Here is a 22,765-nt window from a genome sequence, read left to right on the forward strand (position 1 = left end):
ATGTCCACTGCCCCCAATCTAGTCCATGCCTTCAGTGTTTTCCTCCCAACATGCTGATAAGCTGCCTGCTAGCATTCCCAGATTTCTGAATTAAGTCCCGGACTGTAGGAAGGACAGACCCACGTGTGGTTCATCTGCGAGCCCCAGCTCCAAGCACAAAGGAACACTGACCAAGCAAACAGTACTGCTCCTTCCTCAAGAGCTCTCATCCTCAGATGAAAACAAATGCTGCAAGCAGGCCTTTAAACCCCTCCTCAATCGGCCCAAATCCACCTTTCCAGTCTGGTCTTCACTCCACTGACTCTGGACCCTAACAGGTGCACTCTTCCCTGGACTTCCTGGCTACTGACCACTTCCAATTGAAAAGTCAAGCTTTTCAGGTGCACCTGCGTGGCTCAGTCGGTTAAGCACCTGACTCTTGATTTCAGCTCAGGTCACGATCTCAGGATTGTAGGATGGAGCCCCTAGCTGGGCTCCTACTCAGTGGGGAGTCTGCTGGAGATTTTCTCCTCCCCCCTCCCTCTACCCCTCATGACCCCTGCACATTCTCTCTCTCTCTCTCAAATAATTTTTTTTAAAAGATTTTATTTATTTGACAGAGAGAAACACAGCCAGAGAGGGAACACAAGCAGGGAGAGTGGGAGAGGGAGAAGCTGGCTTCCCACTGAGCAGGGAGCCCGATGTAGGGCTTGAACCCAGGACTCTGGGATCATGACCTGACCGAATGCAGATGCTCAACAACTGAGCCACCCAGGTGCCCCTCTCTCAAATAATTTTTTAAAAAGATTTCATTTATTTATTTGACAAAGAGAGAGAGTGCGCATAAGAGGTGGGGAGGGGTAGCGGGAAAAGGAAAAGTAGACTCCCTGCTGCACAGGGAGCCCAACATGGGGCTCGATCCCAGGACCCCGGGATGACAACCTGGGCCAAAGGCAGATGCTTAACCAACTGAGCCACCCAAGCATCCCTAAAATAAATAAAATTTTTAAGAAGGGAAGGGAAGGGAGGAAAAAGGAAAGGAAGGGGAGGGAGTAGAAGCTGGTCTTGAGCTTTGTAGTATGCGGGGTTTTGCTGATGCCAATACCCTACCCTCTCTGTGCTACCCATATCCCAGTCCACACTCTCCTCCTGCCCACGTGTCCGGCCCCCAGCAGCCTCTCCACCTCTCCAGTCACCTCTCTCCACACCATTTCTTCGGTCAGTGGGATCTTGCGACCTTTCTGGATCACTAACACACCATCATTTTACTGGTTCCAGCGTGGATGCTGGTGTCCCAACAAAACTCCCATCTGTGGGGGGGCTGCACATCACCTGGCAGAGCTCCCCACACATAGAAAGGACTCTATCAGTGCTTTCTGGTTTACAGATTAGCCAGACTGACACAGCCTGACACACCGGCCCCACTACAACAAAAGAAGAGGGAAAAGCCATGATAGAAACATCTTTGTTCTGTCTGTGCAAGATGAAGAGGGAATGGGTCGGACAGGGCATGCACAGCCGTTAGACAGAAAACGATTTCACCGCCTCTGAATCAGGGTACCATCCAACCTCTCCTAGTGAACGAGGTTGTGTAACAGCTGCCGCTTAACATCAGCCACATTCCCAGCACAGAGCCCAGTGAGAACATCATTAACTCATTTCGGCAGGGCCCATAATTAACAGTGTAACCTCTGCTATCAATACCATATGGACTGGCACACAGAGAGGGCACAATTCACCATATCTACATAAAATGACATTTCATACACATAGACAGACTTACAGTCTTGTCTTGAGCAATTTCCAAAAAAAAAATTTTTTTTGTTTGGATCTCTACTCTGTAGGACAACCTGTCCCCACCCACCACCACTTCCATAGCCTCCTCCTGCCTCTGTGCCCTGATCTCCAGGAAAGGGCAGGAGCAAGGGACCAAGGAAGAGAGGAAGCAGCATGCTGCACTCGTCCTGGAGATCCCATTGAGAAGACCAAGGCTGCACCGTTCTCAACTGTGGTGAGAACAAATGAATCTGGTCAAACCCATCTGAATTTTGGTTACTCCGTGTACTGTGTGATCCAAGCTCACCAGGCTTCCACTCCGACTACTGTGAAGGAGCAGGGCTCCCCCTTACAGGACTTTTTTTGAGACTTAAATGGGAAAGCGCCAACCAGACCCCACGGGTGCTCAAAGCTGCAAGTCCAAGGACAACCCCAAACTGGTCTCCTTCCCTGAAGTGGGGTGGGCAGAGCGAAGCCACGGAAGAAGGCAGTAAGCGGCCAACAACCACAACTGCCATCTGTTCTCTGCTCGCTTTGTGAGAATCTCTGGGACGGCAGCAAGTCAGCTCCAAGAACGCAGCTCCCAGCCGGCTCAGCAGGGCTGCTGAAGTCACAGGGGACGGCACAGGCTCCTTCCCCAGCCCCCCAAGCCTAGGTATGAAGTCACTGCCCAGCTGGGCACCAGACCTCTTTTGTTCTTCCTCTACCCACATGGTTCAGGTCTTGGGCAGAAAATACCAGTTCAGCATTTGCACGCCCATCGAGGGAAGCAGTAAAAGGGCTCTTGCAAGGTTAAAAGGATGTGGCTTTTAAACACACCAAACAGGGACGCCTGGGTGGCTCAGTTGGTTGAGCGGCTGCCTTTGACTCAGGTCATGATCCTAGCGTCCTGGGATTGAGTCCCGCATTGGGCTCCTTGCTCAGCAGGAAGCCTGCTTCTGCCTCTGCCTGCCACTCTGTCTGCCTGTGCTCACTCTCTCTGACAAAAGAAAAAAAAAAAAAGTTTAAACACACCAAACACACCACACACACACACACACACGCCACAGAAAATCCCTTTCCCCACACGCTTCCTTCTATTTGGAGCAGCGTGCATCAGTGCAAGTGGGCTTCTCAGGAATCCCTACCATGACCCCCCCCAGCCTCAGCACATGCTCTTCCCTCCGGGGCCCCCTCCCGCCCAGCCTGGGCCGCTGCCCCATGTCATGCTTCTCCCTGCAGCTCCGGGCTAGTTGGCCTGAAAAGTTAGAGCACTTCAGTGGACAGCTATGTAAGGAGGGGCCGGGCTCACAGCGCTTCCTTTGCTCCAGGGAGCTGCATTTTTCTAAGATTATTATTCCTTGGGCTGGCTGCTCAGCTACTCAGCGTCATTTCCCCTTTGGGTGGGAAAGTTCTTTCCTTTTGCATTGATTCTCATTAAGACTTAAGCCTTTTTCATCCCCTTTCATCTGCAGATCTCACAATTAAAGCATGGTCCACGGAGCACACAAAAATCAAGGCACATACACTTAAGCACTCAGAGCTGCGGCTCAGGAAGTCCTAAGTTGTTCAAACACACACACCCCAAGAAAAAGAAAATCTCTAGGACTTAGCATCTTCTCCATCTCCACCGGCTCAAACACCAGCCACGAATTTCATCTGAATAGTCAGCAGGGTGATAGGTGGGTACACAAGTAGGGGATTTGCCGACGAAGGCAGGCAAACACCCCACAGATGGAACACAAGTACGCTTACTCAGCAGCAAGAGTTCTGCCCTCTGCCAAGATGAAAAGGGCTAGAAATGGCCCCCAAGGAAGAAAAGGACATTTCTGGCCCCTGCTGTTGACACCCAATATCCAGAAGCCTCAGCCATGAGTGCCAGGCACTGACCCCTGGTATGCCCATAGCAGAAGGGGCTACAGGCAGTTTCCCCAACAATCAAATGAAGCACATTATTTCTAAGACTTGGGGCTCATTACCAGCAGGAGCAAGCACCTCCCCCAAACACAAAGTCATTACTACAGACTCACAGAAATCACTTACTGCTGGCTCTCTTGTTCATTGCCGTTTCCCTCTAAGTGACGTTGTTTGAACCACCACTAGAAACCAAGCACAGGTCATGTTGGATCCTCAGCCACGGTTAGAAGCTTCTAGCAGTTTTCAACAGGTAATCAATTTCCTCTCTTAACCTCGCCTTTCTAACATCCCACCCGAGATCCGGTCTTAGGTCTCCTGAAGAGCAGGCATGACTTGGGTGGGCTTTGCAGGGGGTGCCAGGAGAGACCCACTTAGGTAGGGGAAGTTTTGGACTACTCTGGCTCCTGCTACCTGCTCTGGGGACTCCCAGGTGCATTCCTCCCAGGTGCATTCCTCCAAAGCCTCATGCACCCCAGGCCTCCATGGCTCTCAGCTTCCAAAATGTATCAAACTGGAAATGTTGCAAGGCCAAGACTAGCAGTGTTACTGCCACACCTAGGAAGAAGTGTGGGTCCCTTAGGGCAGGGGGATGTCCCTAACTAGCAAAAGAGATCAGCCCCAATTCTTACCTGCTGCATCCTCCTAAGCCAGTTCCCTCCACTATCCCTCTGCCTGTAAGGCCCAGCTTTCTGTGATGTGTAGGGATACCCAGCTGTGAAACGGAAGCAGACTCGAGTGCAAGCCTTATCCAGCCAGTGTCCCCACAAATCAGCATCCTTGTACCCATCCCTAATAAGATGGGACTCCGCAGCTAAGAATGCCTGACCACCAACCAGAGAAACCTGCCCCCAGCTCTTGGGTGTCTCCTCTGGAAGGGCCTCCATCCCCTGTACTCCGTCTCCACTTAGAAAACTCACAACATATTACACAGTGTTCCTTAGTTACTTTTCTAGTGTGGGAAAGCCTGGGAATGTTCTCTTTCATGTTGATTCCTTCCCATGGAACTTAAAACAATGTACGTTGTAAGTCATCTGGAGTCAGAGTCACAGTGGGTATGTCTCTGATCAGTCTTCTAAAGCTTCTTTCTCCCCTCCCTTTCCTTACTGTTCTGAGTTTCTCAGTCTTGGGCCAGTGACTTAGAAATTCACAAGGACAAGGCATTCTGCAATGACGGGAATACTACTGAATACGGAGCTGAGTTTTTACTGGGGGTCTGACCATTTTTTTTTTTTTTTACTTTTTTCTTATTTAAGAAGGGGAGGCATCCCTAGGTTCAATGAAGCCAGCTAATTCCTATACCAGATAGTGTGTGTGATATGATAAACTTAAATGAAGTGCCAATTAGGAAAAGGAAATCTTCTCAAACTTCACCTAAAATTCAAATCAATATCGGTGTTGCCAGCAACCTTGCTTTTCTAGAATGACCCTGAGAGAGAGGGTATGCCTTCTGTCACTCACAGGAAGGCAATGGCTAACACCACATTGCTGACTGTTCAAAGCACTTGTCCTTTATTTTTACTTTCATTTTGTGGTGCCATCACTAGGAGGCTAGGGGGAACAGGAATCATCACTTCCATTTCACAGATGGAGAAACTGAGATCAAAAGCGGTGACATTCCCAAGGTCACAATGGTATTGTGTTTGGAATTCCACTGGGTCCTAACCATTTCTTCCAGATCTAAAGAAGAAAATGCATAAAAAGGTCCAGAGGAGAGGGGGCAGGTCCCTTTCTGAGCAGGATAGGCAAAGGCTATGAATGGAGCAGAGGCCCACTGGGAAAGCAAAGAGGTGGGGGGGAGGAAAGGCTCAGGGACAGTCCAGTGTCACTGTTTTCCCTGCAGGGGTTTGCCCTTGCAATCCCTCACCTCCACACCATCGCCCCGTCCCTCCTCTACTTTTAGAGTGAACCAGTAGAGCGTTGTGTTTCCAACTACGTCCTTTGTCCTTTCCAATATCCTCAAGGCTAGAACTCTTAAAAATCAGGTATTTATATTTAAAAGTTAGGCTCTGTACCTGGAGAGGCCATTTCTGTGTAGCTACAGGAAAAGAATGGAATTGGGGAATTGACGGGGAAGATGTTATCACCTCCGAGGTGGGAGAAGCACTTTTGGAAGGTCTGCGGTGGGGGGGTTCGGTTCTTTTCTATTTTTCAAAGGGAGGTGTTGTGGGGGATAGGTCTGGGGTGCATCACGGAAGACAAGTTTTCTTCCAAGGGGTGGGGGAGAACAGGGCGGTCACACCCCCAGACTCGCCACTGGCGAAAGCGTCTAGGAAAGCCACTCTCCCGCTCGCCGCCCTCCCAGGCTGCCCACCCCTGGGCCACCCCCACCCCCCCAACCAGGGACCCGGGTCAGCGGGGGGGCCCCGGCCGAGACCGAGCTCGCCGGAGGGCCTAGGGCGGGGGATGCGGCCCAGAAGCGCGCCCACGCCCCCCAGCTCGAGGCTCCTCGGCGCCCGGCCGTGGCTCTCACTCACCCGCGCTCCCGCCTCGGGGGGCCCGGCGCGAGGGTCCCCGGCGTGCGGCGGCGGCCAGCCCGAGGGCCGTGCGGCTGGGGCCGGGGGACGCGAGCCCGCGGCGCTCCCGGGGTGGCGTGGGCGGCGGCGGCGTGGGCGGCAGCTCGCGCTCGGGGCCGGGCTCCGGCTGCCGCGCCAGCCCTGCTCCTGCGAGGGGCGCCCCGCTCGGCGCGCGGAGGGCCGGGGAGGGCGGCCAACCCCGCGTCCCGGGGGCGGCCGGCGGCAGCAGCAGCAGGAGCAGCAGCGGCGGCAGCAGCAGCAGCAGCGGGCGCGGGAGCGGCGGCGAGGCCATGGTGGCGGCGCCCGCCCGCGCTCACATGCCCGGCGCGCGGGGCGGGCGCGGGGCGGCCGCGGGTGCGAGGGAAGCGGGCGGCGGGCGCCGCGCGGGGCCGGGGAAGTGAGCGAAGTGAAGCAGCGAGCGCAGTCCCCGCCTCAAAAGTTGTGGGGAGCCGCGGGCGGGCGGCCGGGGCCGGGCGGGCGGGCGCGGCGGAGGCGGAGGCGGCCCCGGCGCCGCTACATGCTAATTAGCCCGGGCGGGCCGCGGGCGGGCGGGCGGCTCCTCCTCGGGTTGACATCACCGGCCGAGCGCGGCCGGGCCGGGGGCGGGGAGAGGGCAGGAAGGGGGCGGGGGCCGGCCGGGGACCGCGGGGTGAGGTCCGCACAGCCGGCCAACTTTGCTCTCGCTCTCTCTCTCACACACACACACACACACACACACACACACACACACACACGCAGACACACACACACTCCCTCCCCACCTCCATTAGGGTTGCTCTGCCATTGGGAGAAAAATCAGAAAAACCGAGTCCTCCCAATCGGGACCGGAATTTCCCAACTCCTTGAATGCCCAGTACGTGGATGAAAAGCGGGTACTGGGTGATGTGGTTAGCACTAAGCAGATTGTACAAAGTGCTTTGGTGCGTGAGAGAAGTGGAACCTGTTCCCCTCTCCCCACCGCGCGAGGTCACTGCCCCTAGCTAATTGGAACTGCCACCCTCCCCTCCCACCATCACCACTCCTCCTCCAGGCCCCAGGGCTGGTGCTGGGTTCGCTGCTGCCAAGCCTAACACCTCATCCTTTGCCCAACGCGGGAGTCACCTTATTCTCCAGAGCCTTCTCAAGCCTGGACTCCTTCCCCTTGAGACCACTGCCTTTGGCTCACACCTAGAGTTTTGCAGAAATGTCACCTCCAGGGCACCCAAACAGGTCACCGGGAAAAGAGAAATGAATTCGGGCATGGCTAGGCAAACTCATAATCAGAAAAGGGGTTGCAGATAGAAAATTAAGCAAAGGGACACACAGAGATCACTGAATTTTAAATGAATACTTTCAGGGGAGAGATTCAAAGACTCAGTGAAAATAAAATTTCTTGGCAAATAAAGTTCCATTTGTGTCCATATCCCTTTCCTTCCGGGTAAATAAAGAATAAAATATGTCTAAATTTTAGGGACTGCAAGTCTCTTTATTTTTAGGTTGAAGAAAAAGGGGCTCAAAATGGGAAAATAATTTGGTCAAAATTCTGAAGCTAGACCCAAAGATTAAGAGATTTACCTGTGAAGGATTGTGTGGCATTATTAATTCTGGTCTCACAATTCAGAATTTGCGATAACCTAGATGATGTCTCAACTGAAATGAATACTGGAGCTCTTGGGAGAATCTCGTCAGTTTCATCAGGGACTCCTCGGCCATCAGACCCTTAGGAAACTATGAGTATGACCTTCCCTTTCAAGCCTGACTGTCCACCCCACCCCACCCCACTTCTTCACTCCTCTCTGCTGTCTCCAGAGCTCCATGACCCCCACCTCCAGGGCAATGAGCAGATCATGGTGTCCAGAGCAGCTGCAGATGGACCTAGGCCCACCTTCTAGTGATTCAGTCCAAATGAGTCACTTGGCAGAAAACATAAAGTATGCCGTGTATAAACAACTTCACCTTAAACAGGGGAGTGGGGAGTAACCATTTGGTTTTATTTTATTTCATTTGTAAAGAACCACAAAACAAACCCAACTTGCCAGGGCTCTCACATGGAATTTCCAGGTCTTTCCAAGAAAGGACCAATACTGTGATCCCCCATACGTAACTTGGTTTGCCCTCGTGGCCCCAGCTCAACTTCTTAGGATCCTACTCTCATATTAACAGTCAGAGCTGCCCAGCTGCAGCCAGATAAACCCCAACAGGCCAAGACACTGTGCTCGGAGGTTCTGGTCACCACCATGCCCTCCCTTCCTCTTACTCTTCCCATAGCACAGGTTGCCCTCCCTGGCAACCAGTGACATTCAAGGGTTTAATGGCCCTTACAGGCTTCTTGTGTAGATTCAGAGATCCCTAGGGAGTCTGCATTGACTACCAAGGCCCAAGGAGCAAACATGCACCTGGGATATGTCCCTCACTTCTAAGCATCACAGATTGTCCTCCCTAATCTTCTCTTTGTCTTCTAAGAGAAATAGCCAAACTCATATCAGCTGGGAAGTGCTTCCCCTGTGGATGAGAAGGGGGAGACCCAAGAGAATGTGGAAAGATTCATCACAGTGAAATGGCCCTGGGCACTTTTCTATCACCTTCTAGGACAAAAGAAGAGAAAACAGCAAAAGAGAGTTGGAGACAGAGAGAACCTTAGAAAGAATAGTCAGTGGGCCTTCCTGACTTGACTGCTGTTTAACTGGGTGGTCCAAACCTCAGTCTCCTCATCTGTAAAATGAAGATTGCCTGAGATGATTGCTAAGGATATGCTCCAGCTCTGGTGTTTTATGGTTCAGTAAAGACCTTCTGACACCATAGCAGGGAGGTAAGAGACAGGTGTTTAAGGATATTTGTGGTGTTTTCTGCCCAGGGATATAAAAACTGAAACATGATTTTTGGTCACTGTGGATGGATTGGAAGAGACCCTTACTGGAGCCAGGGGAAGAAATCAGATGACATCTAAGATCCATCCCAACCCTGGGCATCTACTGACCTAAAATGAATCAGTTGGGGAGCCGGCTTGGACCTAGTTCCTAGACTGAGTGAGGCAGGAGCCAGACATTCCTAACCTCTCCAGAGGTGGGAGTGGGGACCCTCCAAAGTGGTGGTCAGCGAGCTCTGCAGTCAGCCTGTGTCTTCAGCACCCAAAGATGCCTGTAGTGGGAGCTTTGCAGGGGCTTATCCGGCTGCTGTATGAGCTATATTGGGTTTAGGCCAGACTGCAGTGCTGAATCGGCCTCCCCCAAACGCTGCAGCTTCGCGTGACCAATGTTTTACTCTTCTGGTTCTCTTGGCAGCCGTAGGCACGCAGGTGAGCGTGTGGCTCCTCTCCACACAGAGTTCCCCAGGACCCACATGATGGCCGCTCTGTCCTTCTCTAATGTCTGGTTTCCGAAGTTGCCCTTGGAACTGACATCCCAGTCTGCCGGAAGTCGAAAGAACATGGAAAGAACACGGAGATGTGAGCACAGGAGATTTGAAAGGGCTGAGCCTGAACGTGCCACGCGGCCCTTCCTCTCACGTCCTACCAGAAAGAACATTTGTCACGTGGCTCCCCAGACTGAAAAGGAGTCTGGGAAATAGAGCCTAGGCATAGAGACAAAGAAGGGGAAAAGGGATCTGGGTAGACAGGTAGGAGTCTCTGCCCTACTACTCACTATCAGTAGGGCAGGGAAAGGAAAGGGAGGGCAAAGGAGATTCATTGCTCTGGCCTCAGTTTCCTCCTGCCTAAAACAAGGGTATTGAATCAGATGATCTATGAGGGCCCATCTGCTTAGCATTCTGTGGTTCCAAGAGGTGATGAAATGTCCTTCTGCACCAAAGTAAACAAGCTTGCAGATTCCTGCTGCAGCTCGTCCTCGGCCTGAGGAGTTCTCTTCTGCCAACTGGTGTGGTTGGTGGATCCCGGAGAGAGGGCCTTGGGTTCCCTCCAAGTTCTGTTCCCAAGCTGTTCTCACTGCCTGGCCAAGTTCAGTGATCTCCATTGACCTCAGTCTCCCCACCTGTAGAGTGGGGAGAGAAATCATTACCCTTCGCTGCTTCCCCGGGTTGGCTGAGGATACAATGAGGTCATCGTCCAGAAGGCATAGAATTCTTCTGACTGAAGCATCCACACTGTAACCAGAGCCTTTAACAACACTGCACTCTGAACAGGCCTGAAGTGTGCCCAGCTCCTGAGGACAGTGCCCTGTAGAATTCATGGCAGTGTGGGGTGGCATGGTGATGGCTGGGGTGCAGGGGCAGCTGCAGAGCAGTGACATCCCAGGACCAGGATCCTTGAGGGCTGATATCAGCCAACAGACACCTGCATAGAGTTTCATCCGAGGATGGTGGGCTGGGCCCAGGCAGCACCATCTCCTCTGGCCTCTGCTATGTGCGAATTGCCCCATTACACCCTGAGTCTGTTTAGTCATCCTCTCATCTGCTTTACCCCCCCACCCCAATTTGTGAGCTGCTTTCTGGGAAGTTCCATGCCTCATTCATCTTTGTATTCCCAGAATCCAATATACTACCTTCTTCTTTTTTTTTTTTTTTTTTTTTTTTTTTGGCATTCAACTAGTATTTACTAAGTGACTACTCTGTGTCTAGGATTGTTCTAGTTTTTGAGTGAGTCTCAGACCTCATAGACCTTAAAGGTTTGCAGAAGACAGAACATAAAAAGAACATAAATGGAAACTTGTCACTATAGAAAGTGTCCTAAAAGAGAATACTTGTTTGTTGGGGGGGTGGGGATTCTTCAATGTCCCTGTAAACATGAGATTGAGCCACCATCTGAAAGCTGTGTAGGCCATTAATATGCAGGCTGAAAATCAGGCAAGGGAGATTAGGGATAGTATGTGCAAAGGTCCCGAGGCAGGAAGAATTGGGATACATTTAAAAGACCAAAAGAAAACCCATGTGGCTGGAGCACAGGCGAGAAAGAGTGTGGAGGGAAGTGAGGTTGGAGATCCTGATAGCAACCAGGTCCCATAGACCCTCACAGCCCATTTTAAAGGTTTTTGCTTTACCTTAAAAATTTAGGAAAGCCATTTTAAGGTTTCAAGTTGGAGAGGTAGGGTGAGGTGGGAGTGGAGAAGAGAAAGGGGTGAGGATTGACATGAATTGCAATTGGAAATCATTATTCTGGCTATGATATGGGGAAGGACTTAGAAAGACATGAGAGCTGATGCCTGAACTCTTGGAGTCCAAGTGAGAAATGATCATTCTTGGATAAGGATGATAGAGATCAGCACACAGAAGAATATGGACTTGAGATTATAGGAAGCAAAATCCACAAGGTATGTTGATGGATATGGAGGATGTGGGAGAAGAGGTCAAAGATTTCCCGAGTTTCCGGCCTTTATGTTTGGATGGATGGTAGCACCATTCCCAAGGAGAGGGAATGGTGGAAGAGAACTGGATCCTTGAGGTTAAGATCATGAACTTTGTTTTGGACTTGGGTCTGGGTGGCTCAGACGTCCGAGTGGCAATGTCAAGTGTAGCTTCAGATGTGCAGATGCGGAGCTGAGAGGAGAGGTCCAGATCTGCCTACAAAGGAATGAGAGCACCGAGAATAGAGAACACTCTAGTAAGTGAAGAGAGCCTAAAAATGAGCCCTGGTGCTGCAACATGAAATGGCTTGGGGTAAGGAGACTGAGCCGGGAGGAGCCACACAGATGTGGGAGGAAGCCCAGGAGAAGGTCATGTCACTGGAGCAAAGAGAAGGAGGTGGTGGTTCACAGTGCGTGACCCTGACAGAAGGTCATGTAAGGTGATGACAGAAAAAACCCATTGGCTTTAGCAACACGGAAGTCCCCCGTGGCCATAATAAGGAAGGTGTCGGCGTAGCAATTGGAGCAGATGCAGCAAAAGAGCGAGTAGGGAGGAGCGGGAGACGGAGAAATGAAGTCTCTAGAAGAGTCTGGCTTTGAAGGGGAAGAATGAGTCAGGACAGTAGCCACAGGGGAATGAAGGAGTAGCGCAGTTTTTCTTGCTTTTAGGGGAAGAATTTTTTTTTTTTTAAGAATTTATTTATTTATCTGACAGAGAGAGATCACAAGTAGGCAGAGAGGCAGGCAGAGAGAGAAAGGAGGAAGCAGGCTCCCCGCTGAGCAGAGCCCGATGCGGGATTCGATCCCAGGACCCTGGGATCATGACCCGAGCCGAAGGCAGTGGCTTAACCACTGAGCCACCCAGGCGCCCCAAGGGGAAGAATTTGAACGTGGAAAGGGTGTACACGGGAGAGAGAAAATGAAAGCTCTAAGAAAGAGAAAAGGTGGTTGGCAGGATAAAGGGTTCTGAGACTCAGGAGTGCAGGCAGAGGGACTGGCCTTGGAGGGAGGGCTAGAGGAGAGGGTGGCGCAGCGAAGGGGTCTGGGTTCCTGGCTGAGGACTTCGAGTTTCTTTGTAAAATAGCAAATGCAAGGCTATCTGCTAAGGATGGAGGGACTGGAGTGGGGACAGGGGAGCTGAGGGATTGGAAGTCTGGAGGAACATGAATATAATTTCTTTCCCAGGGCTGCTGTAGCAGAGTGCCACAAACATGGTGGAATAAAACAACAGATATGTATCCTCCCTCAGATCTGGAGGTCTCAAGTTCAAAACCAAGGTGTCAGGGGGGCCACGCTCCCCCCGAAGGCTCTAGGAGAGAATTCTTCCTTGCATTGTCCTAATTTCTGCTGGTTGCCAGCGAGCCTTGGTGCTCCTTGGCGTGTCTGCACATCGCTCTGGTCACATGGCCTTCGCCCCTTCATGTGTGTCTGTATCCGCATCTTCACATGGCCTTCTTTGCAGCGCAACAGTCTTTGGATTTAGGCCCAGCCTAATTCGGGATAATCTCCTTTTAACTTGATTACGTCTGCAAAGACCTTTTCAAGTAAAGTCACATTCGCAGGGACCGGGGTTAGGACTTGAACATATCTTTCTGGGGACACAGTTCCACCCACCACAATGAAGAAGTTTGGACATCAGAGCGAGTGTGAAAAATGTGCTAGAATGCCCAGCCCATTCAAGGGCTCACAGAAATTACTGGAGAGTGCCCAGCAGCACGAGCTGTTCCCAACTTGCCTCTCTTTGCTGACCAGTGTCCAGCATCCCTGGCCTGAGCAGGGGCACCACTTTGGGGTAGGTTCCCTCCCACCAGGAACAAAGACTTCTGACCTCACATGACCTCCCCTTCCTGTCCCAGTCTCTACATCCCACTCAGTACAAGAACCCTTTCAGACAGAAGCTGCTGACCCTAGCAACACTAGGGGTTACAACAGAGGAGAGAGAATTCAAGCCCTACACTCCCACCAGCACCATTTTGCTCAGAGCCACAGAAACAGAGTGCCTTGGGATTTTGACAAAAGAACTAGAAGAACAAACCCATCTCCCTGTTTTTGACCTCTCAGGAGAAGCCTTACTGTCCCCTTTCTGCCATATCAGGAATGGTTTCACATTGTCCCGGTGAGCCGGGCTGCTTGCTGGACCCCAGGCTTAGGGAGCCCTTGCTCTGCCTCTACCCGCTGGTGCATTTGCCTTGAAGGCCAAGGTGAGCCATAAACACCACAGTCCCGCTGCAGAACGCAGGGACCTCCTCCAGGGAGGAAGGCTTGCTCACAGCTTGGCCAGGCTCCCAAGCATCATGTACAGCAACCCGGAGTAACCACTTAGACAGCTTGGGGTGGGTCCTCGAATGACCTTCCGTTTCTTGTCTGCCCATCTGAAAGGACCATTCCATTCCAAACAACATTCCTCCGATAAAATCGGTTACACACTGTAAACGTCAATGAGCCAGGAACATTCTCCGACGCAACAGGATTCTGATAAAGCGGTCTTATTTTGCAAAACCTTCCAGCATGAAAAGTCCTCCCCGGAGCAAGCAGGGAAATTCCTAGGATGCCAGGACACTGGGCAAAGTGGCAGGGGGCCCAGAGGAAGAGCAGAAAACTCAGAGGTGAACTTCCCACGGAGGGCAGAGGAGCCTGGGTCTTCAGACATCCTTTCATTCAGTCAAGAAGTCGACAATTACTGGATGAGCACATCCCAAGGGCTGTGCCCTGATCCGGAGTCACTGGGGAGGCACTGCGATTGCCAAGCTGCCTTGCCGTTTAACATGCAGCCACAACCCACAGTCCAGCTGGTGGTCAGGGAAAACGTCCCCATCCCCATCTTAGCTGGACTCCCCCTGCCCTTCCCCCCGGCCCCTCCTCTTTGCCTTGCTCTCTGAGGCTACGGGTTTTCACCTACCTCTCTAACCCCCCCTCACCCTCTCCCCACTTTTTTTGGTCTTTCTCTGTTGCTTTGTGTTCCTGGGTGTCTCCTCTATGGGGCTGTTTCTGCTTCTTTCTGCCTCTTCTCCATGTCTCACTTGACATCCATGACCCATCCATTTTTCTACTTCTCCACTGGGGATCTGATTTTGGGTTTTGTTTTTTTTTTTCTCTTTGTATGGTTTTCTTCCAATCAACTCAGACCCAGTGTTTCTCTCCTTCTCTGTTCTGTTTCTTCTAACAAACTATTCCATAGAACTAAAGGCGTTTAAAAAAAAAAAAATTTGTGGAATCAACTTTCACATTCCCTGGGTTTTATATTTAAAATTGGTTGAAGAATCTGTGTACCTCTCTGTGTTGTGTGAATTTCTCCCAAGAGCGTGAGCAACTATTTGAAATTTTTTATTAAAATGGGATATACATAGAAAAAAGTATACCCGTGGCATGCCATAAACATGTCCCGCAGAGCTCAACGAATTTCCCTCATAGAATGTTTGTGTCCTCAGCATTCAGAGGGAAAGACACCTGTGTTCCTTTCCACTCTCTGCCCCTGTGGGTCACTGCCATCCTGACTTCTCTCAGTATTGGTTAAGCTAAGTAACAGTTATGTTAGGAGTCTCTTGATTTATCTGTTTTTAAAACTGGCAAAAAAGGAACACTTAAACCTGTGACTTTCATTAGACAAAAGATCTCTCTAATCTCTGACCCACTGTGGACCATAAAAGGTAAGTAAGGGTCTTAAAGATAACAAACACTAGGTAAAAGATAATAAATGTCTCAAGACGTCTCCTGTTTCCAAAGATCTTTGTTTCACAGGAGCAAGTGGAGACATGGCCTGCGACACCGTTTGTTCCTTCTAAGTATTCTGACAGTCGAGCATGCTCATCTCGGGGAGTAATAACGCCACTGACAAGGCTTCCGGGACCTGAACAATAGGCCCATGGAAAGCACATAGACGGCCAAGATGGGACTCATCTTCAGACAGCAGCGCAGTGCCCTGTCCACTCCTCTGTACCATCCCCACTTCATAAGGAAAGAACTGGAAAAGAGTGTGGGACCAGAAATAGGACTGCAAGTCTGCTGCAGAGCAGAACCAGTCTGAGGCCCTATGCTCTGGGCCCACATGCAGTCATTGTTGGTGCAGGGCAGCTGCTGCGGCCCCAGTGTGAGGAGGCAGCCTGGGTACCCGCTATAAGTGCCACCCAGCTCTTCCTCATCCCCGCCCAACCCAGACAGACCCTGTGCTCTGAGGCTCGCACCCAAAGGGAGCAGCCCCACACTGCCAGCCCAGCTCAGTGCTCTGAGGGTACAGGCCACCGACAGAATCCCTGCCCTTGTCTGGTGGGGAGAGGAGGGTGGTCTGTACGAGAGAGGGATTTGGGAAGAGGCCGCATGTATGAGAAGGGTAGCTAGCGGGAACTCCTATGCAGATGGGAAATGGATGGGAGTCTTGAAAGCTAGGCATCAGGCCGGTGGTTCTCAAACCTGGCTGGATAGGAGAATTGACAGGGGAGCTTTTACGAATTGGTGGTCCCAAGAACCCACGTACCTAATCAGTCTCTCGGTAGGGCCGGGCCAGTAGGAGTCTCCAGAAGCTGCCAGGTGATTCTAATATGCATCAGGGTAAAGAACCACTGCGTTCAACTTCATGTAGCAGGACATAGAGACTGAGTGGAAGCTTTCTGCAGTAGAGGGATGTGATCAAAATGGTGGCTCAACAAAGCATCTTTAAAAATACAGATTTCTGGGCCATGTGAGTGGCTCAGTCAGTTAAGTATGTGACTCTTGTTCTCAGCTCAGGTCTTAGGGTCATGAGTTCAAGCCCCGAGTTGGGCTCCACAGTGGGCATGGAACCTCCTTAAGAAGGGGGGCTGGTTAATTGGAGGGGGAGACAAACCGTGAGAGACTGTGGACTCCAGGAAACAAACTGAGGGTTTAGGAGAGAGGGGGATGAGGGGATGGGTTCGCCCAGTCATGGGCATTAATTAAGGAGCACTGGGTGTTATACGCAAACAATGAATCATGGGACACTACATCAGAAACTAATGATGTACTGTATGGCCACTAACATAACATAATAAAAAAATGCATAACAAAATGCAACAAAAATGCAAAAAAATAAAAACAAAACAAAACAACCCCAAACTTTCTGTGACATTGAAAAGCTGAAATAATTCATCACCAGAATACCAGAACTACAAAAATCTTAAAAAGAAGTCCTCTAGTAAAAAAGTATGAGATGGAATTCCATAATACACACAGGAATCAGGAGCACCAGAAATGGTAATTATGCACTACCAGTGGTAGACATCTGTACACCAAGACACCCTGGCTCCAAGGAATAACACCTGGGTCTCATCTTCATTCTCCCCGGTTCCTGGATGCCTGAGAGGATACATACACCACAGCACGATCCTTAAGAAATCCCCAGACCCCAAATAAAGACAATACTCATGCTCTTTTCCTTTCTGAGTTTCTCAGTCCCTTCGTCTGTATCTGCTCTCTCTAGAGCTTCAGTAAATTTGCTCTCACTTAAAAAAAAAAAAAAAATCTTGAGAAGTATTTATTGAGCACCTACTCGGTACCAGCAGGCACCATACCAGGCTCTGGGTACACAGATATCCGTATATCTGTACACAGGACAATCCGTATAGTCCCTGCCCTTGTCTAGCCAGCAGATTAGAAGAAAATACAGATCCACAAATAAGTATAACATGCCATTTTACAAAAGTCTGAAGCAAGTCCTCTAAGAACATTGAGGATTTGCTGGAGAAAGCTTTCTTAGAGAGGTGACATCAGAATTCTTTCCTGAGGGAGTTTGCCAAGCAAAGCAAACAGAAGAGAATGTTCTAAGTGGAAGGAGTATGACAGGTGCTGAGCGCCACAGAGACCCCATGTTCAGTATGACACAGGGAGTGTGGAGGAGGACTTTGGAAAGATTGGTGGAGGCAAACACCAAGCATCTGATTCCACATGAGCTCCCGGTATTTGAAAACCGAACAGAGAAGGGGGAAAGAGGCACACCAGTTCGGAGCTTCTGTAGTGATCCAGAGTGATGTAAGGCTGGACCAAAGAATTAATGCTGGGAATGAAGAAGAGAGCAACCCAAGAAGGTAGCAGGTTTGGTAACAGAACAGATGTACGGAGAAAGAGAGAGAGAGAAACAAACTAATGTGAGACAGCAGAATAAAAGGAGAACATGGCCTTAGGACAGATGGGATATCAGGTAAGATTATATGAATTTCCTGGAACTCTGAGACATCCACATGGAGATATGTTTAAAACGCCAACCGAAGGGCAGAAGCCAGGAGCTGGATGGTAGAAGGCAGAGAGGGAAAGTACGGGGAGAGAAGGTGAGATGTCCAGGTGTAAACATCTATACCAGTTATTTGGCTCAAAAGCAAAAGGGTGTGGCACGCCACAGACCAGACACAGGTGTGTATTAGGCAGGGCTGACCTGTGGGTGGTGGAAACAAGAGGAATAAGGAAGAAAAGGAGCTAGGTCCGTGAGGTACAGAAGGATGGCTTACAACAGAGAGGGAGAGTTGACCTTTAGGAAGGAAGGGCACTTCTTCACGGAGAGACAGATGTCTGAGAGAACTCATTCCCAAGGGCTTGGATCCAGGTCAAAACTCTCAAAAGCAGGGGCTGGGAAACTTTTCTGAAAGGGCCAGATGGTCAGTAGTTGAGGCTTTGTGGGACACATGGTGTCTGCCACAGGTGCTCAACTCCGCGACTATAGTGCAAAAACAGCCGTAGACAATATGTGACCCCCTGGGCACGGCTTTGCCCAGGGGGTCACATAACTTCTATTTAAAGCTAAATAAAACTTAATTTAAAAACAGGTGGTGGTTAAAATGGTTAATTTCATTTTACATGAATTTCACCTCAGTTAAAAACAACAAGCTCTGGCCTCGATTTGACTCATGGGGCTACGGTCTGCCAGTGCTGCCTGCTCTAGAAGAAAAGGGTGAGCAGCTGGCAGCGTCCAGAGAGATCGGATCTGGACTGTCCTCCATGGGGACTGTGGACAGTGACCGAGGGATGATCTGAGTTCAAATCCAGACCGGCTACTGCCTAGCTATGGGATCTTGAGTAGAATACTTTCCTGAGCCTCGGTTTCTTCCTTTGTAAAATGGGGAAAATAGTGCCTACCTCACTGGGCTGTTCCGAGTATCATACGTGACAATGAATATGGGTGTCTGTATGAATAGACATATAATAATAATGAATAATGAATAATAAATGAATGCCCAGCTCAGGAAAGATTATCTTATTTAATTTTTAAGGATTGACCATGAATTGTGGGACCCCAGCTGCAGATGAACACCATGACCGCCGAGCTCTAGCATCCTGAGAGATGGGACTGGAAGGAAGGGAGGATGTGAGGGCAGAGGTGGAAGGTAAGGGGAGGATTGTACCTACTAACGGTAACGACAACAAAATGTGTATATCCAATTCTAGAGAGCAACAGACCCACAGCTGCAAACACACACACAGCCCTGTGCGTGGACGGGTGCACACGAGGCGACGTAACCCAACTCCACTGTTCCTAGTGGGACAAGATTCTGAGGTGTTTTGTCTCTGGCTAATCAGTGCAGCCCATGGGGAAGGGGCTCCCCACAGTGTGGTTTATGGGACCCCAGCATGGACCAGCACACCTCCCCAGCAGACATCACATGAAGCCCTGGCCTGGGAGGGCTACTGCCCACCACACAGCCTGAAGCTCATAAAGACAGCTAGTCCCAGATTTACATTACCCCAAAGCCTTTCCACCTGGGCTGCTCAAACTTTCGAGCCCCACCTGGAGGTGGGAGGGGAGGTTGCTTAAAAATGTATGTTCCTTGGCTGATTTAGGAGGTCTGGGAAGGGCCCGGGAATCTGCATTCAGCAAAAAAAAATCCCCGGTGATTTCTTTATATTCGTGAGCTGAGAACCACGCTTTCAGAAATGAGGCTTTACCCCCTCACCCCTGAATGCAGCTGTATAATGGCACAATGGACTCCCCAAATTCGTTCCTGGAACTGCAGCCATAGAACATGGCCCACCCCTGTGTCTTATGCTTCTTCCTACTGCTCATAAAGAAAAGGTAAGCTCAGGTCTGGTGTCTTGGGGTAACACAACTAATTCTAAAACAGACATGAAGATTTTCTAGGGCATGGGGTTTAGCCTGAAAAATAAAACGTGAGTCCAGAGAAGAGCTAATCTAGTCTCTTCAGTCTAATAAAAATCTTGCCGGTAATTACTCTTCCCAGAGCACTGTGGTTGAAACATCCAAGTGTAGTCTGTTCCAAGCCCAGTTCCTCCCTTCCTGGCCATCCTAGAAGTGTGCCCAATTCCTGCTTCTTCATCCCAGAACATTCTTCTTCTGGCACCTATGGACTGAGCTGCAGAAGCAACGGCTGTGATCTGGTTTCACAGTGTCTGATTTTTTTTTTTAAGGGCTTTGCACACACAGACATTCAATAAACACTTACTAAGCGAGCGACTGAACAAATCCATGATAGGTTGCATGGGTTGATAGAGCAGAGGAAAAATATTTAAAACCCCAAATTGGGATGATTTGTAAGTGAAGATACGCCTGTATTCCAGAAGGTCTTTCAATCTGGTCAGGCAAAAAAGACCAACACAGATCATGAATAGAAGACAGTGTATGAAGCATAGCCACCGTCCCTCACCACACACACACATGCACGCACACTCACGCACACGTGTACACACACCCACACAATTTATCTAAGTAAATGCTATCAAGTCAGCACTTTGAGAGGTCTTGTCAGTTCTCAAAATCTGTTATGTTGGGATCCCAACTTTGGAAATGGCCTCAAGAGTCAGTTGACTTTGTGGTCACACTTCATTTTTGACCCAAAGAAGAAAACGTAGCTTAACTGCTCCCCTTATTCCCAGATCGGGTTCTTAGTGATTTTAGATGCTTCCAGAAACCCAAATGAACCCTCAGGGGACAAAGGCTTGCCATTCATTAGAGTATTCAAGGGCTTCGAAAAGGACACTGAAAATGGAATTCTACACACAGTTTAGGGAATGACAGAATCATTGGCTTAAGTGTGAGAAACCAGCACAAACAGATCGGGAGACAGCACTCATTTGCCATCAATAAGAAACTCATCACAGCTGTTCCCGTCCCGAGTACAGTGGTAGGGAGTTGCAGAGAGTGGACCAGAGCCCACCAAACCTAGTTCCTCTTCTTCCTGAACCCACAGCTGTTCTGTATTTCCCAGCAGTCTTTCATTTAGACTGTCTGTATGTTTAGTGCTGGCCAATAGAAAACAAGGAAGTGACATGAGCTCGTTTATCCCTGGGCCCTAAAACTTCTAGGGCCCCCTTCCCAGGTCCCTTTCTTCCTCCTGCCAGCTGGATGTTGAGAATTCAAGGGGAAGACTCTGCCTGCCTAGACAATGCTCAGCTACTAAACAGAAGGAGGCTAGGTCCCTGAATGATGGGGAAGAGTGCTTCCACCACCTTCGGATTGGCATCAGACTGGAACATGAGCCAGAAATAAATCTCTGAAGTGTCAGGTCAATGCAATTTGGGGGCTGCTTGTTACAGCAGCAAATCGAGCCCAACTAATACACAGAGAGTTACACAGAATACCCCATCTGACAAGCAGCCCAATTCGAAACTGACACTGCCATTTGGAGCATCTGTCCTTGTGACTTTCAGTTTGCGGTTCATATATGAAATCAGGACTGTTTTCTCCCATCTCCATTCAGCCCCTTACCACATAGTCTGCATGTCACATTGCAAAGATCAGCGTTCATCGAGCCCGCTTGCTGCTGCTGGGATGTGGCTGCTAATCCTTTGAAATGTCACTCACCGTCCAGGCTTCCCAAAGTGAACCTGATGTGGACCACGTGGCCCCTATTGTAAATGAGGTTTCACATTTGGTGAGTCCAGCTTCCTTAGGGAAAAAAACAAAAAACAAAACAAAACAAAAAACAAAACAAACAAAAAAAAAACCCAGGCTCTCCATTAGAGACTCCCCTGTATAGAACTGCTTCTGCCTCTTTTAGAAGGAGGCTATGGCCGCCCTCACCTCAGGGAATGGCAGTGAGGAGCCGACTGCTATCTGTCCTCCACTCACTCCCAGCCCATCAGACTAGGCAACAGAGAAAGAACACCAGCCCCGATGGGCTGCCTGCCCAGGAGCACAGCCAACTGGGGACCCCCTGATGCTGGGAAGCCTTTCTTGCCATCTGCTTTGCCTCTTACTTGAATGTGACCTTCTCCCCAAGAAGAGGACCTTGACAAGAGTCTGGGGCTTATGCCTCCACTCACTGCCTCAAATGCACAAACGGGCATCTATTTCTGCTCATGAGCTCTCTTCAAGAAACCCAGGCACATCTTCCAGATGTGGGGATGCCAAGGAAGGTCTGGTGAGTACAGACTTCTGCATTCCCCATCTGCGGAGAAGAGCAAACAGTCCAGAATTCCCACTGCCACCCCCACATCCACACACCCATGTAATCACCATATCTGATCCTCTCCTCTTGGGCTCTGTGTGGACACTGAGGGGATAAGACCCAGCAGGAAAGTGGGTTATTTGCTCTAGAGGGAAACCCTGGTTCAAAAGAAAGGAAAGTGAGTAGGATTTTGATGTTTAAGAGAAATTCCCAATGCTCTGGGAAGGGAAGGGAGAAGCCCGAGAGGAGAAGTGGTGTAGGAATGTGGCCAAAGAGTCTGAGAAGTGGAGGGGCTGTGGGGGAAGAGGCATGAACTGGTGGGAGGCCAGCTCTCCTGGCTCTTGTGCTGGAGCAGAGTTCCTATTGCTGGCTGGGGAGGGTGTCTTGCTACGTACGTCTGTGGCGGACAAGATCCAGTGTGGCCTGCTGAAGCTGTGGGGCTCCAGTCTGCTCTGAAGTTTCAGGCTCGCAGATGCCAAGAATCACTGCAGCGATGGGTAGACTTGTTTCTTCCTTTCTGTGTTCCCCACGGCGAGTGACGTGGCATCAGCAGGGGCGATAGAACATTCTTAGGCAGCCTCCTCCGTCTTCATTTCCTCCCAAATAAGGCGCACCTTATCTTAATTTGGAGCCTGCAACACCACTCGGATGCAGGCAAAATTAGAATTCCCATTCCACAGAGAAGGAAATTGAGGATCAGAGAGGTTCCAAAGGCTGCCTGAGGTCACAGAGCTAGCAAGGGGTACAGCCAGGATTCGCACCAAGGTGGGCCTCCCCGAATCCCACAAATTTGCAACTGCACCAAATTCCTTCCAGGTGAGTCCACTTAAAAGGCAAAGGAAGGAAGAAGCGTGGTGGGGTTGGAGGTGAGACCTGCCTTCTCTTGTTTTGCTCCTTCTGTCTCATCTGTCTTCGAACCTTATTCTGTTGGTTCACAAGCTTTCCATGTCCTCTGCCCAACCTGGTTCAAAAGCTTCCCCAAGAA

At 50.2% G+C, this 22,765-nt stretch overlaps 1 protein-coding gene across 3 annotated transcripts in view; it reads right to left on the reverse strand.

The window, feature by feature from the left end:
* The window catches only part of HEG1 (heart development protein with EGF like domains 1), an 87,498-nt gene extending 80,852 nt beyond the window's left edge, over positions 1-6,646 (reverse strand). The window contains exon 1 of one of the 3 annotated variants that reach the window (XM_059162934.1): positions 6,126-6,646. In XM_059162934.1, coding sequence (XP_059018917.1) covers positions 6,126-6,456 — 331 coding nt within the window. In that variant the 5' untranslated portion in view covers positions 6,457-6,646. Of the gene's footprint in view, positions 1-3,777; positions 3,812-6,125 lie in introns of those variants that run through there. The other 2 variants (XM_059162933.1, XM_059162935.1) reach the window with 2 other exon arrangements.
* Positions 6,647-22,765: the final 16,119 nt, after the last annotated feature.

The sequence above is a fragment of the Mustela lutreola genome, chromosome 2 (assembly GCF_030435805.1).
Source record: "Mustela lutreola isolate mMusLut2 chromosome 2, mMusLut2.pri, whole genome shotgun sequence".
Taxonomy (NCBI): Eukaryota; Metazoa; Chordata; class Mammalia; order Carnivora; family Mustelidae; genus Mustela; species Mustela lutreola.